General features: G+C 38.8%; 1 protein-coding gene across 1 annotated transcript; it reads left to right on the forward strand.

Annotated features, from left to right (window-relative positions):
- The first annotated feature begins 639 nt into the window (after window positions 1–639).
- On the forward strand, window positions 640–12,932 carry LOC137975490 (N-acetyllactosaminide beta-1,6-N-acetylglucosaminyl-transferase-like). Its single transcript, XM_068822607.1, has 3 exons — window positions 640–835; window positions 9,278–9,411; window positions 10,179–12,932. The coding sequence occupies exons 1-3, from the start codon at window positions 766–768 to the stop codon at window positions 11,292–11,294; spliced, it is 1,320 nt and encodes a 439-aa protein (XP_068678708.1). The 5' UTR covers window positions 640–765; the 3' UTR covers window positions 11,295–12,932.
- The last annotated feature ends 4,568 nt before the right edge of the window (window positions 12,933–17,500 follow it).

Consider the following 17,500-nt stretch of genomic DNA (forward strand, 5'->3'; position numbering starts at 1 on the left):
TCAACCTCGCGATTGTGTAATTAGTTCACCCTGAAGTCAAAATAGATAGATTTCTCAGGAACCCGACAAAGAAGGCTTGCTGACCCGACAGACGAAATGTAAATATTCAGTGAAATATTGCAACAAATTAAAAAACCAAAGACGGAAGTTTCTTGGCTAAAAAGTACGTTGTTTTACGCTGAAAACGACGAACGATTAACATTCTTTGCCGTAGTTCGTTCAGTTGACACAAGGAGATCACGTGCACCTTTATGGTTGCCTAAAGTAAAAGTAATGTAAAGTCGCTGCTTACGAGCCAGAAGGCCCATCAGGCCGGCACTTATCTCCGGTTTCATTACAATGAAGCGACTAGGAGTATTATTACTCCCCCGTGGATGGGATGCTAGTCCATTGCAGGGTTACCCCCAACATTTTGCCGGTACCTATTCATACACCTGGGTGGAGGGAGGCACCCTGAGAGTAAAGTGTCTTTCCCAAGAACACAACACAATGTCCCCAGCCAGGACCCGAATCCGGACCACTCGATCCAGAGTCGAGCACACTAACCATGAGGCCACCGCGCCTCCCACATTATGAGCAAAACAGCTGCTAAAAGAAGTTATTCAGTTTCTCTTTCTGAAGTGTTTAAATTTTAATTAACCCATGCAATGTCGAGCAAAATCGGTTGGCGCGTTAGATAGAGTACAATCTATAAGTCTCGCTCTGAGAAGGGAAATGGTTGAAGGAGACAGCTTTTGAGTGGACCTACGTGGTGTCAGCCTTGCGATGAAGCTTTATCGCCACATTCTTTGGTATCAAATTGTATTTTTTATTCCGTTGCTGTACTCTGTCTTGGGTAAGTCCGATTTCATCTTTAGTTAGTCCTTGCAGCAGTTTGTGAGACTATGATAAGTAATTCGCCAACTGGATTTGTGAATTTCTTTTCCATGTCTTTTGAAAACGTAACGAGAAAAAAGGTAGGTCCAAATGATTTGAAAGATAACGTTGGGTAGAAACACCTTTTAACATCCAAATATTTTATTGCATCAAGACCGTGATGTCGGACGTAATTCATGCGAATTGGAAAAGTTTTCTAAAGAGCTTATTTTTTAAAATAAGAATTATTACATTAATTTTTTTTCCGACTTTCCGTTGGCCTAAAATAATTTATGAAATACGTTAGTACAACTTCAACAGCCTGTGAGCTTTTGTTCCTTTAAACCAACAGGGTCGAAGAAAAACCGAGTGCGCTAAGATGATGAGCGTAAGCCGACTCAGGAATTCTCGGCTGGATGTCTCCTGACGGTCTAGATACCCGTCAACAAACGCTAAAAACATAACACAAAAGGTGTTTCGTATTCATAAAAGTGTTAAAGCATTCATGATCGATCAGATTGTACTGTGAAGTTACGTTAAGCAAAAAAAGTAGTTAATGTTTTATTGAATAACCATATTTAGGGGCGAGATGAATTTTGTGGGGAACACAAATCTATTTCAGTTCGCTTGCGCGCATCGACAGGGGCGGTTAGTGCTGGGACACGGAACCATTTTTCTGTTTATAGGATTTACTCTCTTACCCGGGGAAAAATGGTACAGGTCGCCGTCGTCTCTCTCCGACCAGCACTACTTCGACGCTCCTCGCCGCTGGTGAGCGAGAAGACCTCTGGCATCCAGGGTAAAATGTTAGCCAATTTGTCGAAGGAAAGTTTTTTCAGTTCTTTCGAAGAGAGATTTGTCGCCTTCAAGTCGGTAATTTTTTGCGGGAAAATGGTGATCACGTTCCGAAATTCGGCGGGTTTAATCTGCAGATCGCAGGTCGCAGGTTACAGGTTGTAGTCATTGTTTCACCAATTCAGAAAGCATCCTAAACAATGTTAAAAGCTAACCTTAGGCCTAAAAACTTTTGTTTAGGCCTAATTAGGCCTAAGGTTAGCTTGTAAGAATGTTTAGGATACTTTCTGTATTGGTGAAACAATGACCTGCAACCTGTGACCTGCGACCTGAGACCTGCAGATTAGACTCGCCGTCCGAAATTCTGGTAAAAACGTCGACGAAGCTTATGGAATAACTTTGGTTGGCCTCTGTGGGAGGATTAATTGAGCAGTCGTCGTCTGAATGTCATGGATTTCTGTATTCAGATGTTTTCAAACGAGTTATAGAGGCAGTAAACAATGTTGACGTCGGGGAATTCGGTGCTGGAAGCCTTCCCGGTATACAGGCTCACGCTCAAACGTTGAGGCAAAATAATTGCTGTTAGGTTCAATTTCATAATATCAGAATATCATGATAGCAGGAAATTGATAAGTCGGTGATTAATATTGAACGTGCCTCCCTTTGGCATGCTGGGAAATCAATTAGCCCGGAATAAAATTTTACACAGCTACAATTGGGCATTCTAAATTTTCCCAGTACCTCAGTTCCATAAGTATAAAACTTAAAAATGGTTTGCTTTAAAATCAGAAAAGAACCAATTCACTGTTGCTGTTGAGAAAAGTGTATGCCACGCAAAACAAGTTGTATCTCGGTAGCCTGACAGTTAAGAAATAATTTGCCTGTGTTTAAATTAACAAATACACCAATACATCACTAACGTTTCATGTTTAACCAGAGAATTAGGGAAGCAGATGTTCGAAGGTGAAATAGCTGTTGAGTTTTATTCCTCAGTTATCGAGTTCCATAAGTACAAAACTTAAAAATGGATTGCTTTAAAATCAGAAAAGAACCAATTCACCGTTGCTGTTAAGAAAAGTGTATGCCAGGCAAAACAAGTTGCATCTCGGTAGCCTGACAGTTAAGAAATAATTTGCCTGTGTTTAAATTAACAAATACACCAATACATCACTAACGTTTCATGTTCAACCAGCTTCAACCGGAGAATTAGGGAAGCAGATGTTCGAAGGTGAAATAGCTGTTGAGTTTTATTCCTCAGTTATCGAGTTCCATAAGTACAAAACTTAAAAATGAATTGCTTTAAAATCAGAAAAGAACCAATTCACCGTTGCTGTTAAGAAAAGTGTATGCCAGGCAAAACAAGTTGCATCTCGGTAGCCTGACAGTTAAGAAATAATTTGCCTGTGTTTAAATTAACAAATACACCAATACATCAGTAACGTTTCATGTTTAACCAGAGAATTAGGGAAGCAGATGTTCGAAGGTGAAATAGCTGTTGAGTTTTATTCCTCAGTTATCGAGTTCCATAAGTACAAAACTTAAAAATGGATTGCTTTAAAATCAGAAAAGAACCAATTCACCGTTGCTGTTGAGAAAAGTGTATGCCGGGCAAAACAAGTTGCATCTCGGTAGCCTGAAAGTTAAGATATAATTTGCCTGTGTTTAAATTAATTTGAAATAAAGAGAATAAAGAAATAATTTTCCATTTTTTAATTGCATGATGCTGGCCGTTGTAAACCGTGTTTTAGAAAATTTTTCAGATTGATTTATTGTGCTTCTGGACTATTTTGACACTTCACTCAAAATTAATTTAAAGTAATTTGAGATATTTGTCGTCATTAAAACTTTATGACGAAGTCGGTCCAACAAATGTGTCGAGATTAACACCTCTCTCTCCCTTTGTCTCTCGCTCTGCCTTTTTAGTGTGAGTCTTGTTACAACTCCCACTGAGATTTTGGTTTTTTTTTTTTAACTAAACAGCGGTTACCCACATTCCTGACTCAAGTTAAGCTCCTCATGACGAGGAACCGTCTGTCTTCGATAACTTTAACATAGTTGGCACATTTTATCTCCTTAATTACGGCAGCCACTTCGAGGATCTAGTCCAAAACATGCTAAAAATATGATATAATATATTGTTACGTTTAAGTTGATTGAAATTTGTCGTCAAAAAAATTCTCAAATTCTCATTGAATTGGAACACTGGGGGCTTATCATGTTATGCTGAGGAAGTAAAGGGTATACCTCCGATTTCGGGAAACAAACAAAGAGAACACAAAAGGTGACAACGACCATGGCTTGTGGATGACGTAGAATGAACATGTGGCCACAAAAATATGCGGTTTTATTTTCTTTTTAAAAAACCTAGCCAATGATAACAAACGTTACAATTGTGGATAAGAGTAAAAATAAACGGACTCCATTTTATAACGTGGTCTGCCCTGCAGGGGGCATCCCACGTGATGATTACTGCAGAATTTCCGACAAGAGGTTTGAACTCAGCCAAAACCCCATACATTCACTGTAAGTTAAGCTGCATTTTCCCCCTGACCAAGATCATATTTGGTCAAGTATTGTAGATGATGAAATATCCGGTGAAGGTTTAGCAACCCTCAATATTCTCCACCCGGGATTTCCCGCTGTACTTTAAGTTCAAGACAAAGTTGTTGGGGCACTTAAGCGTAGGAGTTACAGATAGTTTGCGAAGTAAAGACTGCACTGTTGTTTGTGTGGAAGCATAGAACGATAAGGTGCAAAGGGCCGGGAGGAAAAGATCAGAGTTGTGTGATGCATGGTTGTCGTCACGTCCTTAGGCCAGTTTTCAGGCAGTGCTAAATGAGAAGTAATAACTAAAATGTGTTTGGTATATATCAGATATATCATATATCATCTCATTCAAGTTACATTTAAGAAGTTAAATGTTTTCATACTGGGACATTTGGCTGAATACTTTTCTCACTGGGGGCCATCATGTACGCCCCTTATTCCCTAGAGATTCAAGTTGGAAATTCCAATACATCTATTGTTCTACAGGGGGGCCTTATTTGCATAATTATTACCATTTTGGTATAAATAAGATTATTTTATCCCCTTTATTCCTCTCTTTGGCTTTGAACAAACCTTGGGCGTTCGACCCTCCCACCTCCCTGCAGCGATGGCCTGCGTGTTGCCATGGTTCCTACTCCTTCAGCCTTGTGGCTCGCCTCTTCCCATAACTTACTTCTGCCCGGGGCGTTTGGGAGTGAGGGTTCCCGGTGATAATTTATTACTAGTGGTTGAATGTATATAATTGATATAATTATCATTATTTATTGTATTAATTCATTCATCAACCCCACCTTTTCGCTGCTACCTTTTCAAACCCTCCCAGAGCTTTCAGACAGTTGAACACTTTATCAGGATTTACACACCTCAATGTGATCTAAATAGTGCGTTTCTGTTGCCTGTCACTCATGAATTATTAATGAACTTTACATAACAGTTTTAAACGTGAAGAACGATCGCACCCATATTTTTGGATCATGGAATGTGGACTTTGGACTGCGGAATTGAACTGGGTGCTGACCAAGATATTGCAACAAAAATTCACTGAAACACTGTGAACTTTAAAGGAAACCAGCTAAAAATCCTTCCAACAAATTAAAGTGTAGGCTACCCATAGCCTCCATGTTTGAAAATGGATTGCCAGTGTTTTTCCAGTTTCATGATTCTTGGGCTCACCAAGCAAGTGCATTGCACAACAGCAAAATATCTACAGAGAGTACTGACGATGATCGCAAGTGCTCTGTCGCGTTGAATAACACATTTTTTGTGTTTCTAGATCTTGGCAACGGTTTCAACTGTAGTTTCATTTGCACTTGCAATTCCCCACACCCCGTCCTTCATGAATTCCATTCAGCACTGGATATTCCATGTTCCATAATTGCGGGTTGACTTTTGTATACTGGACTAAAATGGTCAAGAACAAAGGAACCATTATTATTCGGGTTAGGGCTTGCTAATTAAGTATTGTTATGTTCGCTTTGTTCTTTTATTTCAAGGACATTAATAATTTCGGATCCCGTATATGAAAGACTATCCATAATTGCACTCGTTCGACAATGCAATCGTACCCGTCTTCGCCTCTGCCATGTTTTCTTCACATTTGCTTGCACCGACAACATATTACGTAAAACAAAAGACAGAAAACATGGTACCTGTAAAAACACCCTGATATATTTTCAACGACCACTCAACTTCTGTACAGCAATCGGGCTTTAAATTTAAGATTACCGGGCCCATAACATTTACAGTTATCTGAATAACGAAAGAAAAACAATGCTCAAGACGTAAACAGAAAACGAAGTCACAAATAAGAGAGACTGTGACGTCACAATAATAACACTTCATTAATTAAGTGAAGCTATGATCCTCGCAGTTATGAACGCAATTTTTGCAATTGCGTAAAGAAGCCTGAAAAATTCAGGACTTCACGGGGTTTGAACCCGTGACCTCGCGATACCGGTGCGACGCTCTAACCAACTGAGCTATGAAGCCACTGACGTTGGGAGCTAGTCATTTGTGGGTTCTAATGTTCCCGTGAGAAATGAATCAACGATGAAATGATATATGAAATGGATCATACATGAACTCCGGATATGGTTCAAGCCCCGTTGAAGTCCTGAATTTTTCAGGCTTCTTTACGCAATTACAAAAATTGCGTTCATAACTGCGAGGATCATAGCTTCACTTGATTTCACATCCGCAGTTCATGTATGATCCATTTCATATATCATTTTATCGTTACTTCATTAATTCTTTTAAGAAATGGTTATGAATAGAATGGATACTCCAAAAAAAGGTGAGACACTTCGCGACACATATACATGTGTAACATTCGATGACGTTACGTGGCAACCCTGACAACCTCGGTGTTAACCCGCTTTAGCAGATAAACAGCACTTCTTTTAGGCAGAGAATAACTTCTGGGCTAGGCACTGATCTCTAGTGATTAGGTGTAAGCGCCGGCACGAAATGATTAGATTTCATAAATTGTTCTGGTGACACCATATTTAAAGTTAGTGAAAGAAAGATCGTTTGGTAATTTATATACACGAGACTAAGTGTTTCACCTTATTTTGGAGTATCCATTATGTTCACAGCCATAAAAAAATTGGGATTTTGACAAGGCAATACCGCATTCTATCGGAGGCTAATTGGAAGAAAAATGTATTTCTTTTAGGTGTCTAATTAGTTTACTTGGTAGTAATTCCCATTGGGATAATTAGGCCTTTATATAACACTCCTCGTGAATGTCACACCACTTGACGCCGACCAGTTTACTCGAGGCTGTTTTTTCCTTACTATTTTGTATTGTCGTTTTAAATAGCGTATGACTTTTTTCTTATATTCCTTGGCTTGTAACCTGTATCCAGTGTGTCCCCGGCTCAATTTTTTGTAAATAAACTCGACCATTGCTGGCGGCTCCCTCCACTATTTGTTTGTTACTTGTCTCTTCTATACATATAATAGAAATGTTTTCTATTCCGCTGAGCGAATCGAAAGAGAATAGAATATATTATTGTACTGGGCGGAATCGCTCTGCGGTATTGGCCGAGAATATATTATTTTATATAGTAGAAGTTGCAAAAGGCAAGTGAAATGTTGCGAGCAGCAGATACTGGGAAAACAAAAAAGTAAAGGTTTTGGGTACGATTTTCAACAGGATCTAGGGGACCTAGTACTCTGATTCCAAACGCTGCAAACTCTTCATTCCAGGTTCTGGGCGTTGGCAAAAAAGATGAAGACAGCAACTAGACTTTGTTGCAGATGATGACGCATTCATTTTTATATCCAGATCGTCGTTGTAGATGTGCCGTGCATCTGATAAAGTTAGGTGTTATGGCCATCGGAAATGTCAAGTCACATGAACACGATCTATTGGAGAAATATTTCTTCGATTTTACGTTATTGTAAATGCTGGTATTTCTTTTATCATGATGTTAAGTATCTTAGCACAGCGTTCGTACACACCTTTGGCTTATTTTCATGGATGATATTTAACGGTGAATAATAACCGAGACAAAGTCGAGGTTGTTATTCACCTCCACAAAACGGCTTGCGGCCATTAAAAAAAAAAACGCTTAGGTGATTACCGTGTGTAATCCCCTCAAGAGCAACCACTCAACGCAGAGAGTTTTCAATAATCACCTATGTAATTATTGCTGTAGCAGTGACTGAGACTGAAGCGAACGAACGGGGCAGCTCTCTAATCCGGAGAAGAACACATTTTTCTTCGAAGCGCAAGGGATTGTGGTCAAAGGTGCAAGGAATTATGGTTATGCGCGAATCTTCCATTTCGCTTCTCGTATCCCCAAACTACAGATAGTTTACAATGTCACGCAACAAAAAAATAAATTCGAAATCTTTCAATGAAAAAGGTCCAGAACTTGGAATGTTGTAGGAAACAAATCTTTAAACCACCTCTCCAATTCTGAGATCTGTTCAGTTCATCGTTTCTGAGTTATTTGTCGAAGCGTTTCACGCAACTTTGTAGAGTTTTGTATGGAGACGCCATGTGGTCCAATAATATGGCTTCCGGTAATCAAGGAAAACTGGAGTTCACTTTGCGATGAAAACGCTTACTTCTCGCTCATGAAATAAAAGATATGTGTATGAATACACCTCCTTATGTGCTTGAAAGGCTCAAACTGCTGAGATTCATAGAAATAGACAACATTTTTTAACCAAAAACAAATAGCCTTGTATTGTGGGGTCACGCGAGGAAATTCAAAATGTATTTTAAACCTTATTTGCACTAGCAAGTTTTCCTTGACAAGTCCACTTATCAAGGAAAACTTGCCGATTGTACACACTGCCAAGTTCTTCTTGAAACATCTTTCCTTGACAAGGTTTCCTTGGTAGTGTAAATGAAAAATAGGAGAAGTTTTCACTGACAAGTGCACTTGACAAGTAATTTACACTGGCAAATATCGTCCTTGACAAGTTTTTCCTTGACAAGTGTCCTTGTTCAAAAACTAGCATGCCAGTGTTTGAACAAGGACACTTGTCAAGGAAAAAATTGTCATATTTTTCCATTTACACTGCCAAGGAAGACTTGACAAGGATTAGTTGTAAAGGAAAACTTGCTATTGTAAATGAGGCTTTAGAAACGAAGGACCTTACGGAACTGGAAACTTGAAAAACGATTTTATTTCTAGGTCATCTTCCACTTTCTTTAGAAAAGAAATTCAGAAGATCTTGCGATTTTTATCTTAGAAATTAATGACCTCACTGTAAAAAACCATTTACTGTTTTCTTTCTATTCGGAGGTCCAGTTGGGGGTGGAGTGTGGGCGTCCACGTTTTGTACCGTCCCGGCACAAAACCTATTAAAATCTCCCCACAATTCCACGTGGGAACCGTCGTTAAATTACTACAAGCATAATTGAACATCTCCCTCCCCGTCAGCAACATTTCTACCGCTTAGGTAAACTAGTACTAATGGTAGTTACGATGTTAAACATATAATTATTAGCGCTGAAAAGGCAACATTCCACCTCTTATATTTTCCTTTATTATTGATTCTATGTCTGTTGTCGTTTCTTCTCTCAACCAATTTTGTTTTGGCATATTTCCTTCCTTTGCAGAACTCACGAAAAGTATTCCAAAAGGCTGCAAGAGGAGAAACACAAGAAGATTTGTACCTTTTCTGTGCATTTTCTTCGTCGGAACATACATTGTTTGCACACCGGTGTGCCAGTACGTCAAGAATAACAGAAAGGTAATCCTTTTTTCTATTAAATTATAATACGAAAAGGTTATTGGGCGCGTGGTGCGCCGAAGGAGATTCCACAGCGTGGCACATTTGAGTCACAAAAACAGTGTTCACCAACCGTTTCTTCAAGGTGTCTTTTCGCTTGACTGCAAAATTTGGAACACCCTTTAGTATTATGTTAAATGTCGTCTCGTCAAAATAAGCAAACTACTGCTTGACAAAACTCGCTTCAAATACCGACCTTGGTTTCTATCTACGAATTCCAAATCGTTTGCAAGAACAAGTTTCTAAATTCACTTCGCATACTTCAGACAATCAGTTGCTGACAAATTATAGTTCTTAAAACCTCCTTACGACCCGAGGAGAGCGTTCTGCGGATGCGATGGGCTTGTAATTGAACTCCTGGACACTGTCTAGTTGTATATAAAATCAAGAGGTAGTTAATAAGGCGTTGGCAGTAGGGTTTAGCTCCAGAATATATATTAAAGATGCAAGCCTACGTTGCAGGAAACAAGCAAAACCAAGGAGCATAAACCAAATGATGTAACTACACGGTTAAAGTTTTGGTTCTTTGGCCTCATCCAAGAAAAAAGCACAGCTTTACGTCTTTCAAATTTACATGAGAAGAGAGAGCCAAAAGAACAAACCAACTCAATCCTCACAGGACACCGAACCCAGGAATTCAACCCGGGAGACTTTGTTGAAACATTAGTACAGTACAGCTGCCTGTGTTAATACCCGCAGTTTTTATATGCTTTTTCTCTTCCCCACAGGAACCCACAACGTGGTCGGAATGCGAGCGGATCATTAGCAAAAATTCTTGGTGTTTCTTTTCCAAATTCGGAAATTGGTTTTGCGCCGATAAAAAACCAACAGAAACAGAAGTGTATTCACGTTATGAAGAAAAAGGGTGCAATGATGTAAAGGAGGAATTTTTCCCTCATCCCTCTCCCACGCAAGAAGAAAAAGACTTTCCCATTGCTTATGCAATGGTTGTATTCACAAACGCAGATCTTGTAGAGAAGGTTTTACAATCCATCTATATGCCTCAGAATGTTTACTGCATACACGTGGATGTCAAATCATCTGAAGCATTTCGAAAAGCAATACGAGCCATGACTGCTTGCCTTGACAACGTTTTTCTGACTGATAAAGTTGTCGACGTGATATGGCCTCGTGTTAGCATTCTTCACGCGCAAATTAACTGTCTAGGGGATTTAATGAAGAGCTCAGTAAAATGGAAATATTTTATGCATGTTACTGGGCAAGAGTTACCCCTTTACAATAATGCCGAAATCGTGCGAGCGCTCGCCAATCTGAATGGTTCCAACAACATCGAGAGTTTTGCAGTTCCAATCAATAATTGGCATCGATATATGTATTCCCATAGAGCTGAAAAGGTGGAAGGAGGCCAGTTTCATGCGAGTAACTCATGGCGAAGGACGATCTTTACGAAGCGTCCTCCACCATGGGGAATTCGCATCAAGAAAGGGTCCAATTTTGTAGCACTCACACGAGAAGCAGCGAATTATGTTCTTTATGATAAAGTAGCGATTGATTTTTTGTCCTGGCTTAATGACACTTCCTCGCCTGACGAGGTATTCTACTCATCCCTTCACCAACATCCGGGATTCCCAGGTGGTATCTATGGTAGCCAGCCGGAGTGGATAATGCGCGCTGTTAGTTGGAAATATACAGATGGTGTTTGCTGTGGGCAATGGATCCGGGAAGTGTGCTGGCTGACGACACAAGACCTAAACTGGGTACTGGGTGCAAATTTTCGCAAGAAAATCTTCGTCACCAAGATACCATTTGACCACAGGGATGATATTGTTAAATGTTTGGCTTTAGCACGCTCGACAAGAAGGTATGGGCAGGTACTACTTTAATGTCTTAGTCTTAAGGACGTTCGCACGAAAATTTTCTAACATTGATTTTTTTCTGCAAATTTCACCATTGAAAGATGATGAGTTAGTGATGTCAGAAATGTAAAAAAAAGGGGGCTCACCGATTTCGTTTTGGAGAGAACTTGCCCGGAAGAACACCCTAAATCTGAAAAAATCCGGTTTCTTTAGCGAATAAAGCCACAGCGTCTGTAAGCTCAAAAATATTGTAATTACATCTTTGAAGTCAAATGTTCTCTACCAAACTTTGTTTAAGTGGACCCATCAATTGAATTTAGTTAACTGTGGAGGTTCCTTAGAGAACAAGTTCGCATTTAGCGACCATAGTTTCACGCGTTTTGCAGCCGCAAGATTGCAGGATTCCATTTCCCGAGGACAGAAATCTTGAAATTTTTTTAACTTCCCACATTGATTTTTTGTTTATTTTTGGACAATGTGGAGATAATTGTAAATAAAATCTGTTTCTGAAACGAAAAGTAGGGGTCTCCGAACATCCAAGATCGTTAAATCCAAGCAAATCTATAACAATGGCCATCTGCCCTATCATCGTTCATTTTAGTACATAGCGCGCGCACTCGATGCAAGAAGTGGCATGTGAATTTGCGTGCGCCGTAAGGATGCGCAGTAGCAATGGGCGCGAACGTCCTTAAGCAAATTTTGGGTTACGTTCGGTCACCACTGCCTCCAGTACTTTTGGGTAGATCGATATTAAGCTATGTCACAAAATCTCGTCTTCTTGGACGTATGATCGTGGTCGACACGCTTACTTGGATACTACATACGCTAGAACTAAAGAAAAACTTTGCAAAAAAAAATAGAAGCGTTCAAGGTTTTTGCCCAAAGCTGTCCTTTTAAAGTTATATTTTAGTGTAATATTACCTTCTATCAAGTATGGTATTATTTTATGGGGCTCGTGTACAAATTCAGATCTTCTGTACTCAATTGAGAAAGTTCACTGTAGAGCAGCAAAAATTGTCTACAACTCATCCAAATATAAGGTATCTAGTGAAGCTCTCAACGTTGCGGAATGGGAAACGATCAGTTTAGATTACAAATTGCAAATATTTAAACTATTTTATAGAGCAAGCAAAGTCTCAATACCTGAATGTCTAATTAATAGCATCTTCATAGAACCGGAATGTAGCTATTCACTAAGAGACCCAGAAGCAATCACGATACCTACAGATTCAATACTAGATTGTTAAAAGACTCACTGATTTATTGAGGCTCAGTGGTAGGGAACTTTGATAAACATCATGTAAAAGAATGTAGGTAGTATTGACCTCGAGAGACTTCTTAGACTACTCAGGAGAAATGAACACTTCAGGAGCTTTGCTTTCACTGGTTTATCGTGTTCAACGGTTAGGAACAGATTAACTGACTACACGTATTTTTAAGTAGAGAAGTAACAAAAAAAGTTAATGTTTGATAGTATTAGTTTCTTACTTAGTTCGCATTTTAAAAATTGGGATTTATTAGAATGTTTTTAGAAATGTGTTTTAGTTATAATTAATAGTCTTTAATTGGACGAATAATTATTTTGTTAAGTAAACGACCCCACAAGCTTTTTTAGCTTTAATTCTTATTGCGTATAAATAAAGATTCTGTTCTGTTCTATTCTAACACTGAAACCAAGACTTGTTCTTTGTCCAATCATAAACGACGAAAACGTTTAAGTGAACCAATAAGAAAAAAGAAAAAAACACTGAAAAGCTGCAGCTGTAGTGAAGCGGGCGAAAAAAGACCAGGAATTAGTCACAATTGCTATTAAGTTTGATTCCTTTTGGACACGTGCTGCTAACATTAAAGGCTTCCAACCAATGACCCTCCTATTAATGAATCGGCTGCTCTACCACATGAACTTTTAGACTTCCGGTGTTGTGAGATTTTGATATAACTTTTGAGCAGCACGATCACGACCTGCATTCTTCTGATTGAGAGAAAAAGTCAAACTTAAGAGCAAGTCAACGCTTCTCTTTACCAATGCTTCCTTGCAAATAGTTCAAGGAAATCCCTGTTGAATTAAAACAAAATGCCTTGAAACTACTGACATTGCTATTTCTTCAGATCAGTGACTTGCAAAAATTTGAAGCTCGTTGTTCTCCGATTGGATTAAAAATAGAAGCTAACTTGGATTCTCCCGTTTTTCTATCACACCTCCTCCATTTTTGCCTCTCTTGGCACAGCTTGCAGGGACGGCGGAGCCTGGGGGCTGAAGGGGCTTTCCCCCCCCTCCCCCCCCCCCCCCACCAATTTGAAGCAAATAACAAAAATAAGAAGTAAAACATCTGTCATTTTACGGTTGATCCACGTTTATTTTTTTGATATCTTGTCGAGAATGCTGAGAGTAGCATTTCCGAGCTTCAAGATTTTAAAATTTTCTGGCGACGAATTTCCCCAGAACCTCCAGCAAGTTAGCGTCTCCGGCGCTTGCTTCTTAGCCACCCCCCCCCCCCCCCCTCCCCTCCCATTTTAATACAAAACACTCTCCGCCGTCCCTGGCTTGCCTGTCTTTTTCTTGCTGTTTTAATTGGTTCGCTTAATACCTAAGTCCTTTTGATTAAATGAATGAATTACCTCGGGCTCCGAAATCAATATATAGCTTTGTAAACAAGAACCAGCCTAACTAAAAGCCACGCTTTTCAATTTGGTAATCCCTTTCTTTGTTAGAGTTTTACAAGAATTGACTGCGGTACAGACACGTTACACTGTAAATGGCGATACAGCGTGTACCCTAACCCTAACCCTAATAGCCCACTTCAGAATATACCATAATACTCTTTGGTTGTCACCCCAAATTTTGCATGAGCATTGCTTTTCTTTTCTCTTGGGACCATTTTAAGTCCCAAGAGAAACTGGAAACAATGCTCATGCAAAATTTGAGTGACACTGAAAGAGCATTATAGTATTTTCCGAAATGAGCTATTTTTGACCGGTCCTGCTCCGCTGCTGCTTTTCACGACTAAGTATATTAATAAATATAATAATATAATAATATAATAATAATAATAATAATAATAATAATAATAATAATAATAATAATAATAATAATAATGGCTATCGCTATCCAATAGCGCTTTATAATAATTCTAAAAATATCTCACCTATAATAATTAATAAAAATAAAGATTAAGAATACAACCTTACTAACTAACTACCAAAAGAACTGATCAACCGACTAACAGTATTAAATAAATTATTAAATTATCTAGTACTAAGAATCTTTCCTAAAAAGAGGGTAATTATAATGAGACTCCAAGGCCAGAAGGTTTAATATATGGCAACATTTGTATTCTTTATGTTTTGCTTTTGCTAAATTTGGCAATGGGACTTGTTTTTGTTTTATTTAACCACCGTTTTTTTTTTTCAATTGGACAGCGACCGATTGGCTGAATTATCATCAGACTACCATACCGGACCAACATTCAGGGTCTTTAACTAACTGAGGAGAAAGTGCTGCCTTTGTAATAATTCCAATAGCAAATGATTAGACTTTTAAGTCCTTTCGGATAATATTATAAACTGAAAGGCACTGTTCATAACAACTATTCTTAAACTCGGAAATCTTGGAAAGAGCAGACAACGGAGGGTGGTGTGGTCTGCTTTGAATTCTGAGAGCTAAATAAAGTGTTTATTCCAACTAGGCGCAATTATATTAAAAGTTGAAAACTGAAAACGAGTGGTTCTGGCATAATTATTGACAGTCAAAGCTTCTTAGAGATTAGAGTAATAATATTAGAAATAGAATGGAATAATAGAAATTTAAGTAACTACTGATATCCAAATTAAAGAAATTTAAAATGCTTTTGAAGAAAATGCACATTTTTCAAATAATCACTTATGTAATTATGCTAAAACGGTTATGCACCTCGAGCAGGCTCGGTGAATATCGGTGAATAAAAACCGAGAGAAAGTCGAAGATTTTCTTCACCTCGACTTCGGCGAATTATTAACAATTATTAGGCAAGGCGGAGCAAAATATTGTGATTTGTCAGTGGCGAGCAGATCAATTATTTGCCAAGACGAAGGCAGAGGCAACTAAGTGATCTGCGGGACACTGCCAAGTCACGATATTTTGCGATAACCGAGTTCCGAATTGTTTTATTATTCGATCTCTGAGTTTGTTTTTCACAATTCCCAACAAATAATCACTTTCTGAAATCTCAAGAAAGCGAACTGCCATTTTCACACAAGAGCGTGGTTTCAATTTCGCATGAGCAGAATATTATTTACAACAAAAGACTTATTTATACGCAGTTATCTGCAGGTCACGTGGTGGGCTTTCAGCCATTAAGAAGGAAGGAAGAAGTACATCGAATGATAATTGTTAATTATCAGTCTTTGCTCTACAGTGTACAATTCCATTCTTTCAATCGGTTGTCATTCCTCTGTCAGATTTTAAAATGCGGCTTGTAGCTCTCCTCTGGACACGCACAATCATATCAATGTTCCTCCTGATATGTGGCGACCAAACTGATTAGGTATACTCTATTTGGGATCTAACTAATGTACACTAAAGAACATTTAACGTGGGCACATCGAAAAAAGTCCCTACAAGCGCGCGAAATTAGCCTCAACGATCTTTTAGCTCTCGATGGTACAATCTATGAGCTCTCGATGGTACAATCTATGAGTTTCGGGGATAAGTTGAGTTGCTTTATAGTGCGGAATTCCAACCTCACAGTTAGTCTCCTTTCCAGCAACTTTATCTTTCAAAGTAGTTCGATGAAAAGGAAGGAAAAAAGAGGACTTGTTTAAATAGGAATAATCAAATTAGCGACAGTAATGGGAGTAAATTAATTTTAATACTTCACTGTAAGCAAGAAGTTTGCTTCCGTTTTAGTTAAATAAAAAGGCTACATATTGATTCGCTCCTTCGGCCGGTTTTTTGTTTCCTTGTATTTTCTCCGAGAGCCCTTGAATCTCCCTCCTCCCTCCCTTGCCACAGACGCTGTTGCGCTTTCGAAGAGAAGTGTTTGGTCCGTTACGTGGATAACACTTTCACACTTTTCAAAAACAACGTCACTGCACAACTTTTCTACAGAGCTTGAACCAACGACATCAAATTTACCATGGAGGTTGAAGATAACTTTGAAATTCCTTTCTTGGATGCCTTAGTTAACGTGACGCCGACTATTTCTTTTCCACGACTATTTTCAGAAAGAAATCTTCACTGGGCTCTATATGAAAGGAGACTCTTTCACACACCGGAAATACAAGATTAGCTCAATTCGTTCTTTAACATATCGTTGTTGGAATTTGCATTTGCTCCAGGCCTGCCAAATTACGTTCCTGCCTTAATAATATTGAAAGGCTTCTTTTACAAAATGGCCTTCCAAATTATAGGAATGCTCTCCTACAACATTAATGATGTGCTAAAGAGACAACTAGAAAATCGTTCAGGACCACTGATTACTTTCCCCAACAAAGATATTACATTTGTTTAACCTTTCTTGGGTTCTCATAGCAAGGATCATTACCGTGCCCTTACAAGTCCAAATGGTGATTACTCTTCATCGATTGCGCGGCATTCAACGAGAAAAGGGCACAACACAAAATGGAACCATTTCCAAATCCTGGAGAATGGTCGTTCTCACTTACAATGCAGAATTTAGGAAACTCTTTTAATTTAAGAACACAAACTTTGGCTTAATGAAAAAATCAGCAGTGAAAGCTGTCAATTTCTTAGCTATCACCTTCCTTTTTTTAAACCAATCATAATGTTTCTTTTAACTTTTAACTCTAATTGGTTTGATGTGGAAAGAAGGATAGCGGCTAGTGAGGAGAGCCAGAAGAAGAACAGAATTCGTGTTTAAATAATTTTCAAAATTGTACCTGTTCCGCAAGAAGCAGCCGCAAATTAACAAGCATAACAGTCAAAAATAATTCGCCGTTTTTTCACGTTGCACAGTGATCTACATCAGGCCTCGATTCCAATTAAAGCTACGTTGGCTTTTCATGACCTCTGGCATAGCGATCGCTCTATTATATAGAAGGATATATTGGTGTTTGAAAGACGTAACGGTAACTGAGTGATTTCATTTCGTACGTACCTTTACGTTTTGGTTCATTTTGTCGTCTCACATTGAGCATTGTTACTGTTGTTCAATTTTCTCACCATGTCAGATTGTGTTACAAATTATAACATTGTGCAGCGGGTTCATAGGCTATTGATGTGGTTGATTTAGCAG

The sequence above is a fragment of the Montipora foliosa genome, chromosome 11, assembly GCF_036669935.1.
Source record: "Montipora foliosa isolate CH-2021 chromosome 11, ASM3666993v2, whole genome shotgun sequence".
In the NCBI taxonomy this organism is placed as follows: Eukaryota; Metazoa; Cnidaria; class Anthozoa; order Scleractinia; family Acroporidae; genus Montipora; species Montipora foliosa.